Consider the following 13,214-nt stretch of genomic DNA (forward strand, 5'->3'; position numbering starts at 1 on the left):
CGAAGGCAGCGGATGGTCTGCCAGAATACTTTGTTTGCATTTGCATAGGATGAGTCTAATCTTTGGAGAAAGATTAGAGGTGCTGTCTATAATTTTAAAAAATAATTTAAAAAAAAATTCTTTTTTTCCTAATCAGTAACCAAACAAATAAATAAGTCTGTAATAAATAAATACAGATTTATTTATTAATAAATTGGTTACTGATTAGGAAAAAAAGAATTTTTTAAAAATTATTTTGTATAGGCAGCACCCCCACTTAATAGTTTAATGGCCGCCACTGTATTGTAGTGTTCTTTCATCCTGTCAGGAAGATTTCTATCTCTTTCTTTCTTTCTTTCCTGAAGAGAAGTTTTTTTCACTCATGCTTCCAGGTATTTACCTGATCCCTGTGGTTTGTCTTTGGACAGTCTGCAGATCTGCAGCCATCCATCATGAAGAAGAATCTTACATCCAGTAGAATGAATTGGAATCATCTGACCTAGCAGAACATGTTATCTCGACTAAACATAATTTGTTTGGAGAAAACTAAGCTTTTACATAGGATTCTGTATAGAATGTTTATATAAAGAGAGTTATGATACCTTTTTTACACTAACCAAAATTAAACAGATCTAATATTTGTCTTTAATTTTTTCTAAATACTTGGAAAAAGAAATGCACATTATTCATATACTCTAATAATTATTTACTTTTCTAATGTTCTACCAAATGCCCCTCTGTGCTATTGAGCATTTTTATGTCTATTTCATCTTGACCAGAATTTTTTTACTACAGCATATCAAGTGTTTCATCAATAAATACTGTGGTACTCAGCTTTATCCTTTTTTTCTTTTTAAGTTGATTTTTCATCTTGACTTATTGACAGTATCCAATTTCATTTTCCCCATTCTGTATTCTTTTTACAGTTTTTATAACTTTTGCTTTCTGAATACATTCCAGTGTTTTATGTTAACATTCATAGTTATAAAAAATTATGGGTAAACTTAATATATACTTTATTTAGCATGCATTAAGAACCACTGAATGAAGAAAGAAATAAACTAGGACAAAATACAGAAGTTTACTCATAGTGATAGTGTTGGTTTTGTCTTTCATCCAACATTATATTTGCTAGTTGTTGGTTGACCCCACATTCATACATAAAGAAATTTTTTATTATACTGCACCACTATGTTTGAAATCACACAATTATTGTGAAGGAATCAAGCATGAAATAGCACAACAGCAACGTGAACTTACTATGGGCTGAAATTTTCTTACTTATACATAGGGTTTCCCGCAAGATTCGTATTTTAATGAGCGGTGCAATGAAACTGAAATTAGGCAAGCACAAGAATCAAGTTAAACAAGATATTTAATTCTGTCACAAAATTATTTTTACATAAGAAACAAGAACTCTATTAAGATCAATACAAGCTGAGTGCATCATTTACTGCTAGAACATATATATATATATATATATATATATATATATATAAGCCTTTCACAATTCTCATCCATTAGGATTTCAACTTAATTTCACCTTAAACAACAACAATATTCAGCAAAACACTTAAAAAGTAATTCTTTTTAGTCTCATAGAATAATCACAAACTTCAATTTTATCAAACACTTAGCTGGCATCATCAATATCTATCAGAGGATTAAAATAGTTCTTAAAAGGCTCAGTCTTGCATTTACATAATACATTGTGAGATAACACATTCAAACACGAACTAATTCTTCAATGAAGTTTCTCACATTAGTTTCACAAGGAAAATGTTTTATATCACTCATTCAAGCTTGACTAGCCGGTTCCATCAACATGAAATTTGACCAAGTTCTCCGGACACAAGCAACTCTATCACACGTTAGTTATAGAATAGATATTCTTACCGGTATGATCATCATAGCTTGCACATTATGGAAAACTCTTGCAACACTTCTAGGCACTCGATAATCTTCCACTATAGACAACACAAAAGTTATAGTATCCCTGAGTTCAATAACTTATTTGTTAAGACTGGAAAATGTATTTTCTTGCTCATAATAACTTATCTTACGATAAATCTCGATCATATTATTATCCTTTCACTCAGGTAAATTCCTTTACAAGGTGACAGGAAACTATAAATAAATATGAGTTTGAAGTAAGATTCCTTAAAATCGGAACAGGTTTCCAAATCTTTGTTATGTTGTACGATCCCAGGTTAGATCACATCTCACGACCTTCCCACACTCTCTCCAATTTCCTTCTGGTTCCTTTGTCCTATATCTCATAAATCCTCTCTCTCTCTTTCCTGCCCAAACTTGTTTTTCTCTGCTCTTTCAGTTTACAACCGAATTCCCACGTGATCGTTGTACAGTTCCCAACGCTAAGGCATGCGCTATCTCAAAATAACTTAGTTTTCTGACAGTAACCAATCAAATCACATTAGCAGAGTCCCTTAGAAATACTTTCACTTTCAGTGACAACAAATAAAATGCATATATTACAATTCACTTAGGATACATTTACAAGTTAATATAAAGAATTTATATAATATAAATAACTAAAAAAAAAAATCGCAATTATTATTTCAATGAACAAAAAACAGTAAGTGCTTAAATTACAATTTACTTAGGAGCAAACTTAGCTCAGGAAATGTAATTCATGTTAAATCATGAATGAAGTATTAATAATCATAAAATTCTTCATTCACAATTTAACAATAGCATTACATTCATAATAAATATAGGGTGGGAACTGTGGGGAGTTGTCATAGCTACACTGGTACAAACTTTATTGTATGCAGTGCGGTAACAGTGAAATATTGAATGCCATGTTCTATTTTATTATGTAGTTGTTTTCTTGTTTTAAAGATGTATGATTTTTAACAGCATTTTTATTTATTCATTATTTTTTTATCCCATTCAAGAAATTTCTTGATGAAATCTTTAGACAGTTATGGGGTGAATCCTTTGAGATTAACCGACTTTGTTTAGAGACCATTCGTATCTTGAGTCGTGATAAATGTGGTTTAGATGAGGTCTTCACACAAGATATGCTCAGTACCATGTTGAAATTGGCTGGTCTTGTCACTGAGGAAGAAGAAGCTATCAATCAATCTATTAGGCCAGTAGATGTTAACGGTAAGAAACATGTGCCATCTCAGATTTCTAAAATTTATTTGGATGTTTAGATTACTTGTGATTTCACAAGTTGTCCTTGGTAAAAGTTGTCAAGTGCTCACTCATTATACAAATAGGTACTTTTCATGCAGACTTCATACCCAAACTTTCGTTTGTCTATTCTAGAGTAAAATATGGATGATTAACAATAATATAAATTTTTTAAGTATAATATACTGTTCAACCTATTCAAAATTCATGTAACTAAGTTAGTTACTATTAAGCTATAAACCAATGGTTTGTTATAGGGTCTCAATTGTAATTGGAATAGAGATATCATATCCTTATGTATATCTTTATCCATATTTTCCTCATCACTTCATACAGTTTTTCAGCAGCTTAACTCTGCAGCCTTCTAGGCATCTTCTGCCATACCATTCATCTAATTTCTCTTATACCAGTCTTTTAACTAACTTATGCATTTTGAAAATTATGGAGACAACTACTGTGTTTGAAATATAACTAAAATCTACATTTGACTTTTATGTCAAGGTCATCTTCTGGAACATACAACTATACACAGAAAACAAGCTACATTACAATCAAACTGGTTAGTTAAAGATACTGACCAACCACTACAACAATTGTTGGCCTGACCTGTGGGGTGGAAAAAAAAAAAAATAAATTATACATCAACATTAGAGTCCTATTGTTAGTGTTATCTGTTGGTTGTAGAAATACATTGGGTGCAACAACAAGTATCTATCTATATACATATATTAACATCATGATTATACTTGTACATTCCAGCCAGTTGGTATGGAATGGTTTCTAATACTAGCTGAAGATTGGTTAGAGTCCTGACTTATACTGGATCTTATATATTAGGTAGGCTGAATGTGTGCCATCCAGATCCTTGGAATTTTCATGCCATCTTTGTTGTTGATATTTGGGTGGTTTATCAGGATTTCGCAGGCTTCCTTAAATTTCCTTTCATACCAGGTTTTTGTGTGGTGTAAAAAAAGATCGGGTGCTTTTCCAGTTGATTTGGTGTAAGGTGTTGAGCGTGTGGTCTGAGAGGTCTGCTTCACCATAATGGTTATATTTAATGTGTTCTTTCTTGCGTATGGGGATTGTCCGTCCTGTTTCACCAATGTATGGTAAGTTGCAGGTGCAGCGGATGCAATAGACTCCAGGATGTGCTAATGGGAGGAGAGGATCCTTAGAGGAGTTGAATATGGTTTTAAGTTTAGTGGGTGGTTTAAAGGTGGCATTGAGGTTATAATGTTGTAGGATTCTGTTGATTTTTTCTGATAACCCTTTAATGTATGGGATGGCTATGGTTTTACTGTAATCTAGATTTGCTTTTGTTGTTGTTTTATGGAGTATTTTATTAATAGTATTTTTGTTATGGCCATTATTTATTAATGTGTCGCTGATGATTTTTAGTTCTTGTTTCAGGACTTGTTGGTTAGAGCAAATTGTTGTAGCGCTGTTTTTAAGGGTGTTAATGACTCCATATTTTTGTGATGGGTGGTGGTATGAATTAGCATGTATGTATTGGTCAGTGTGTGTTGGTTTTCGGTAGACTGTGAAGGATAGACTGCCTGAAGGAAGATGTGTGACTAGTGTGTCTAGGAATGGGAGCGAATTTTGATTTTCGATTTCGATGGTAAATTGCATGCATTCGTGTTGTTTGTTCAGGTGGCTAAGGAATGTGTTTAGCATTTGTCGCCCATGCGGCCAGATCGTGAACACATCGTCAACATATCTAAGCCAGACTGTCGGTCTTAGCATGGTGGAATCAAGAGCCCTTTGCCCAAAGGTTTCCATGTAGAAGTTAACGATTGGGGGGGATAGTGGTGAGCTCATGGCTGTACCTTCTTTTTGTAGGTAAAATTTGTTTTGCCACACTAAGTAACTGGAATGTTATGTTTTTAATTTTGTTTATAAAGTTTATAAAAAACACACAACACTTTATAAACAAAATTAAAAACATAAAACACTCAACAAAGACGACTTATTAGTCAGTTTCGACGTTTCTGCTCTTTTCACTGATGTCCCCATCAATGACACAATTCTCCTACTAAAGAACAAATTTTTGCCCGACATTATGGCCCTCTTTGCCCACGTACTACAGTCCAGTTACTTCGTGTGGCAAAACAAATTTTACCTACAAAAAGAAGGTACGGCTATGGGCTCACCACTATCCCCCCCCAATCGCTAACTTCTACATGGAAACATTTGAGCAAAGGGCTCTTGATTCCGCCATGCTAAGACTGACAGTCTGGCTTAGATACGTTGATGACGTGTTCGTGATTTGGCCGCATGGGCAACAAATGCTAAACACATTCCTTAGCCACCTGAACAAACAACACGAACGCATACAATTTACCATCGAAATTGAAAATCAAAATTCGCTCCCGTTTCTAGACACACACTAGTCACACGTCTTCCTTCAGGCAGTCTATCCTTCACGGTCTACCGAAAACTGACACACACTGGCCAATACATACATGCTAATTCATACCACCACCCATCACAAAAATATGGAGTCATTAACACCCTTAAAAACAGAGCTACAATAATTTGCTCTAATCAACAAGTCCTGAAACAAGAACTAAAAATCATCAGCGACACATTAATAAATAATGGCCATAACAAAAATACTATTAATAAAATACTCCATAAAACAACAACAAAAGCGAATCTAGATTACAGTAAAACCATAGCCATCCCATACATTAAAGGGTTATCAGAAAAAATCAACAGAATCCTACAACATTATAACCTCAATGCCACCTTTAAACCACCCACTAAACTTAAAACCATATTCAACTCCTCTAAGGATCCTCTCCTCCCATTAGCACATCCTGGAGTCTATTGCATCCGCTGCACCTGCAACTTGCCATACATTGGTGAAACAGGACGGACAATTCCCATACGCAAGAAAGAACACATTAAATATAACCATTATGGTGAAGCAGACCTCTCAGACCACACGCTCAACACCTTACACCAAATCAACTGGAAAAGCACCCGATCTTTACACCACACAAAAACCTGGTATGAAAGGAAATTTAAGGAAGCCTGCGAAATCCTGATAAACCACCCAAATATCAACAACAAAGATGGCATGAAAATTCCAAGGATCTGGATGGCACACATTCAGCCTACCTAATATATAAGATCCAGCATAAGTCAGGACTCTGACCAATCTTCAGCTAGTATTAGAAACCATTCCATACCAACTGGCTGGAATGTACAAGTATAATCATGATGTTAATATATGTATATAGATAGATACTTATTGTTGCACCCAATGTATTTCTACAACCAACAGATAACACTAACAATAGGACTCTAACGTTGATGTATAATTTATTATTATTTTTTTTCACCCCACAGGTCAGGCCAACAATTGTTGTAGTGGTTGGTCAGTATCTTTAACAAACCAGTTTGATTGTAATGTAGCTTGTTTTCTGTGTATAGTTGTATGCTCCAGAAGATGACCTTGACATAAAGGTCGAATGTAGATTTTAGTTATATTAAACTAAAATTTTTATTCAAACACGGTAGTTGTCTTCATAATTTTCAAAAATGCATTCGGATAACCGTGTAAGCATAATAGAAAGGATTAACTAACTTACTCTCTTTTTAATTTCTCTTAATTTCTGTAATCCTCTTGTGACTTTGCATTTTCCAGGTCATCGCTGATTTTTTATATTTTTTTTCCCTTTCTTAGTACCTAAAGTCTCTTGTCAACTCATTATAGCAAACGTTTGGTGACTACAGGTACAATTTTTAACTGTGGAGCTTTGGTCAGGATTTTTTCAGTAGTAGTGCTAAAGTTAGCGAGTTTGTTATAGTGGCATTTGCTATAGTAAGAGCCTACCGTATGTACTATCCTAAACTTTTCCTATTGCTTTTATGTCATCGTCTGGGATTTTCTTTCTTCTTAAACACTTTCTAGTTTTTCATTCTTCAAAATTTGAAATCCATTCTTTATCATAATAGAGAAAAAAATTGATTTATTTCATAATTTTTTAATTAGATATATCAGATGTGTTATCTTCATTTTTGATTTTTAATTTTCTAATTCCTGTTCAGCTTTAATTTCAATATTCCCTCTAAATTTTGCCAGTCATGTGCATGTGAAAAACATTCTGTGCACAAGTGTCCAGTCTCTGACTCAATGTGTACAGTATCCTGTGCTCACAGTAGCAAAAAGTCATGAAACTACTAAAAGTCATGAACCACAAACTTTTAATTTGAAATGCCTAAAATTTGTGACATCTTTGTTAAAAGATTTCAGCTATTTAAATACTTCATATCCATAACAGTTTATGAACAAATTATATCACATTTGTCCATCTACTCAAATCTATTATGCCTCCCATTTCTGCTAGACCTACAGGAACTTGAGCAACATCTGCTCTACATCCCTTTTCAATTGAACTGTACACTCACCAAAACCCCAGTCATAATTCATTCCATCTACTTGAATTCAAATTTAATTTGAATTCAAGTAGATGGAATCCCCCCCTACTCCCTTGAAGTGTTTCCAAAGGACTACATCCTCCAGCAGTTTAAGAAGAATATCAACAGATTATTGTACTTCTGATCCCTGCACGTTAACACATACACACACATGGCATTTATTTGCTGTAGGCCCTTCTGCCTCATGTGTGTTAGAGTAAAAAAAAAAATCAATTTTTATGTTGACTTTGTCATCTCAGTCATTTTAATAATAATACTCTTTACTCTATTTCTAAGTTTTTTTTTTCCTCCTGTAACCAGAATTTTTGTGATCTGATTTAATTCTCTTCCCATGACTTTTGTCATTCTTACACATAATTTTCATACATTTTTCTCTGTATTCTTTCAGAGCACCTGTTGCCAACTCACTTTCAGAAATTTCAATCATATTTCTTTTTTACAAGACTGCTTTTTAACTTCATGAGCCCATCATAAAGTTTGGTTTTTTTTTTATAACCTGCAGAGAACTCCACCAGATACTCCCCTAGCCGAATTAATCATTGTTTTCTTCACATTCTGTCACTGAGTATCCACTGAGTCTAAAACAACCAGAATTGGTTGTTTTCAGACTGCTTCATATTTCCTACAATAATATTTGTATGTTTAAGTCTGCAGTTCATCACAGAATGCATTTCAATTTTAATTCTTTTTTAAAACTTTCATAAATATTTTTCTTTTCAATATGATATTTATTTTTATCCTGATAAGAATTAAATAATGATCATTTCCTATTTCAAGGCCCTGAATGAGCTTGTATTCAGAAGATATCCTAATAACGATGTTATTGACATTATTATTATTATTATTAGCACCAGGCATTTATGGAGTCAGAAAAAAGAAAAGAAAAGCATTGTGGAAAGTCTCTTCTGTGACACACACACACGAAGTTCATTCAAACTTTAAACTCTTTCAGTGTATGTGCATTCTCCAACCTAGACAGTGCATTCTACCCACCAGCCATTTCATCATCTTGCTTACACCCTTCTCATACAGTTTCCTCTTGTTCTATCCCTATCTTCCTCCATTCTTTGAAAAATCTTATGCATTAATCTGATAACAAACTAACTTACTAACTCATATGTCTCAGCCATATTCCTCTCTCCTACTATTCATGAGGTTCTGCAAATAGCACCCTCTCAATCTGTTTTTCATATTTCACATTCCACAGACTGGAAGCCACCAATCAATCTTCACTGGACCATTTCTAATGTTCACATCACTGTGAACCTAGATGACCAAATATGCCCAGCTATAATCCATATGGGGGCCTGATTAAGGCATCATACACTGGAACCAAAATGTCTTTTCTTCTGCATGTCAAGATCCTCTTCATCATTGCCATAAGTTGAATCAGTGATTTCACAAATTCAGTAATGTAGCCTATGCTTTAGGTTTCCATTCACCACCCACAGATCTCTCTCTCTTTTCCATCTTCTCCACATTTCCTCTCCAGTTTTATACTTTGCATCCTCTCTTTACATATCAAACTTCAAAATAGCACACATTGAACTGACAACTCCACTCACTTTGCCCATCCATATAGTCTGTTCTGGATCCTTTGTAGGGCCACACCATCTGCTTAACTTCTTATGATTTTCTCCACTTTTGCATCATCTGAAAACAGCTGCATACCACCAATCAAACTCATCCCAGTGTCATTAATGTACAAGATAAATAACTCCCTAAGTGGATCCCTGTACCACACTGGTAGTTAATCTCCTCACTGTCAGATATTACACCTTTCTCCCCACCATACACAACTTGCCGATATCTGTGTTTGATAGCTAATCAGTTATTCAACCCTGATCTAGTATCTAATCCCACCTGTTCAAGTTTTGTTACCAACTTGTTATGCAGCAATCTACCAAATTCTCATAATTAAGATTAATGGAATGAAAACAGCACAATAAGTAATTAAATACAGGTTTAATAGTTGCAATGTTTTATCTATGTAAAACATCTTCTGGGATAGAGTATAAAAATTATAACACACAGAAACACAAAATAAGCAGAAATATCAGACTATAAGCTAAAGTCCCTATGGGTGCTGGTGGTGATCCTTAGCTGTTGTTGGTCAGGAGATCTTACTACTAGCACCCACAGAGGTGCTCCTCTTGCTTTAACATCTTCTACTTATTTTCATTTTTTTTTTTGTGTGTGTGTGTGTTATTACAATAATTATATCCCTGAAGATGTCTGTGACAGAGATGAAATATTGTAACTATTTTCATTCCATTGAGACTTTTCATTTCGTTAAACCTAATCATAGCTTAATCCAGCACCTAATCCTTAATACATATTCAGCTATCAAAGGCTTTTGCAAAATCTGCAAAGTATACTAACTGTATATGCATCACCTTTTTCTGATGTATTCACACCTTATAGGTTATTATTATTTTCTTGACCTCCATGGAGTTTTAAAACTCATTGTGGGAGGTCAACAGTCTATTATACAGCTCCTTATATTCATCTGCTGTATGCATTTTCTCCACCATCCCATGCTCCCACCACTCTCCATTGAAAATCCTTTTTTGCGCTTTTACTCACTACTTCTTTTTACAACTTTCAGTGATGGCTTCCTTGTCCTTGTTCCTTCCTCTCATTGTACCATTATATAAAATCTCTTTAGTGTTAATCTGATAATAACCTTTCAACAGCTGAAATGCCTCAATCATACCTCTCCCTCCATTTGTCTTCTATCCACCAAACTTTGCAGTTTGCGTAACCTTCAGTCTGTTGTCATAACCAGCATTGTACAATCCTGATATCATTTTTGTTATGTCTCTGCATCCTTTCAAGGTAACTTCAACCCCTCCAAATCTCAGTGACCAGATCTGAGCACAGAAATCCAGATGTGGTCTGATCAAAGCTTTATGCAATGGGATCACCATCCTTTTATCTTCTCCTTTTCTCTCCAATTCTCATCTTTCCAGTTTATACAAATCCTCTTGACGAGTAAGCACTGTTAATAATAGTCCTCTCAAGCTTCACATCATCTGCAAACCATTAAGGATCTCCATCCTGTAGCCATGTGACAATATCATCCACATAAAGATTGAAAAGATGGGGTGCTTAAGGGTCAGAGTTGCATAGCTGGGAAGAGGCTTCCACATAGTCTTTTTTAAGGAATGCAGAGAACCAACCAGGGCTTCTGACCTAATGTCCAATTCTCACCTTCTGTGATGCACCATGCTAGGTATCTGTCTGGATACTGAACGGATGAGGATAGGCTGGCAATTTGGGATTTAGCTGATCAAATTGTATTCCTGTTGGCTTTAAACCATAATGCAAAATGAAGGTACAGCATGATAGAATTTCATGCTGGCTGGGACGTCACCCAGTTAAACAAGAGCATTTCCCCCTCCTCCCATTGTTTTTGTCAAGGAACCAGGCAAACAGCAAAAAGTCAGTGACCTACTTCAGTTGACCTCTTACCCAATACACAGTTTTACAGATGACAGCACATTACACTTCTCCCTTTCATTTGATAAACCTTACTCTACGCAAATTATCTCACCCAATTCAACTCACAAAAAAAAGAATCATTTTGTCCTAGTATTAACTTTTACAACATTCAAATTTCCAGACAAGATGAGATTTCTCTTCTTGGAATCACTCTGACATCAAGCCACATCACAACCAATGCCTCCTCATCTTCCGACAAGAACTAGGATTTATTTTTCACTCAAGATGTTAGACTTCAGTGAAAGAGAAATCCTAGTTCTTTTTGGAAGATGAGGAGGCAATGGTTGTGATGTGTTTATGTGATGTGGCTTGATGTACATTCAGGAGCGGCTCGTCTATAGGGGCTGGGCCCCACCTATATTTGTGTAATTAGCCCAATAATTGTAGTTTTAAAAAATGTTTCTTGTAATTATTATTTTTTGATCTATTTCCTTAAGGGTCAAAGCTGTATAGCTGAGAGGAGACCTCCACATAGCCTTTAAAGGAATGCGGAGAACCGACCAGGGCTTCTGACCTAATGTCCAATCCTCACCTTCTCGTGGTGCACCCTGTTGGGTATCTACTTGGATACTGAACAAACGAGGATGGGCTGGCAATTTGGGATTTAGCCGACCAAATTGTATTCTTATTGGTTAAACCAAAATTAAAAATGATGGTACGACATGACAAAATTTCAAGCCGGCTGGGGCGTCGCCCGGTTAAACAAGGCCCCCGTTGTTTTCGCCAGGGAACCAGGGCGAACAGCGAAAAGTCAGCTACTGGAACAAATCTGAAAACAAACACCAACTCAACATCACCAGAGTTAAAGATCGGTACTATCAACGTAAGAAGCCTGAATGGCAAAGAAATGGAGCTAGCTGAGGAATTAGATAAGTACCAGATCGACATAATCGGAGTGACTGAAACAAAAAAGACAAAAACTGGTGAGATCTTTCTCAGCAATAAATACAAAATGTTATATTCGGGCAATAACAATCAAGGAAAAGAAGGAGTAGCCATAGTATTCAACACAAAATACGAGGCTAATCTTCTTGAATGGCAGTCAGTCTCAGGTAGAGTAATGTGGGCAAATATGAGAATGGGGAACTGGACAATGAGACTTATTTGTGCCTATGGTCCCACAGAAGGTTCTACTAAGGTAGAAGTGGAGGAATTTTTTGACGCTTTAGAAAAAGCAACTGACACAATGAAAAAGGAAAAGTCGGTCCTTGTTGGGGATCTAAATAGCAGAGTAGGAAATGATTGTGAGACATACAAAAATATTTTGGGAAAATTTGGAGAAAAGAGCAAAGCTAATAATAATGGCAAATATCTGTTGGATTTCTGCTCAGGACATGGACTGGTTATTACTAACGCCATGTTCCAACATAAAAATGTGCAGAAATTCACATGAAGAGAAGAGGCTAGGAATAAGAAAAGTCTCATTGACTATGTTATTGTTGATAGTGATGTTTTCTCCCTGGTGCAGGACATCAGAGTGTACAGAGGATTTGAAATTGGAAGTGATCACTATCTAGTCTTGAGCAAGATAAAATTGAATTTTATATTGAAAAGAGTAACATGTAAGAAAGTTTTAAAGCGAATAAAAGTTGAGCAGCTCTCAGATGTGAACTGTAGACTAAAATACACAAAGATTATTGAAGAAAAAATGAAAGAGTTTGAGAACAGGAATCAAACTTTGGAGATTCAGTGGCAAACTGAAGAAAACATTGATTGATTCTGCCAGAGAGGCATGTGGTGAGGTTGTCTGTAAGGATAAAAAAATCAGAACTCCCTGGTGGACACAGGAAGTTAAAGAGGCAGTGAAGGAAAAGAAGAAAGCATATCAAAAGTTCCTGTCAAATAAGTCAGCTTGTGCTCTTAGAGAATTATTATTATTATCATTATTATTCAGGCCTCCAAGGAGTCAAAAGACTCTTCGAGGGAGGTCCTTCCTAAGACATAAAGTCTGTCAAGACTCATCATGAAGAAGCTTAGGAATGGAGGAAAGTGTGCTGTGAAAGGAGTTAGAGATGATAAAGGTGACATGAAAATGGGAGAAAAAGATATCCTTGAAGTATGGAGTAATTACTTTGAAAAACTTCTAAATGAAACAAGCAGTGATAACAGCACAGTGGAAA

At 35.3% G+C, this 13,214-nt stretch overlaps 1 protein-coding gene across 1 annotated transcript in view; it reads left to right on the top strand.

Moving 5' to 3' along the window:
* Positions 1-13,214, top strand: part of ric8a (ric8 guanine nucleotide exchange factor A) — a 340,114-nt gene that overhangs the window by 55,250 nt on the left and 271,650 nt on the right. Inside the window, exon 3 of the mRNA XM_090393889.1 lies at positions 2,898-3,111. Within this exon, the coding sequence (XP_090250015.1) occupies positions 2,898-3,111 (214 nt within the window). The remainder of the gene's footprint in view (positions 1-2,897; positions 3,112-13,214) is intronic.

The sequence above is a fragment of the Typopeltis vanoorti genome, chromosome 6 (assembly GCF_054136105.1).
Source record: "Typopeltis vanoorti isolate ZY-2024b chromosome 6, IOZ_Tvanoo_1.0, whole genome shotgun sequence".
Taxonomy (NCBI): domain Eukaryota; kingdom Metazoa; phylum Arthropoda; class Arachnida; order Uropygi; family Thelyphonidae; genus Typopeltis; species Typopeltis vanoorti.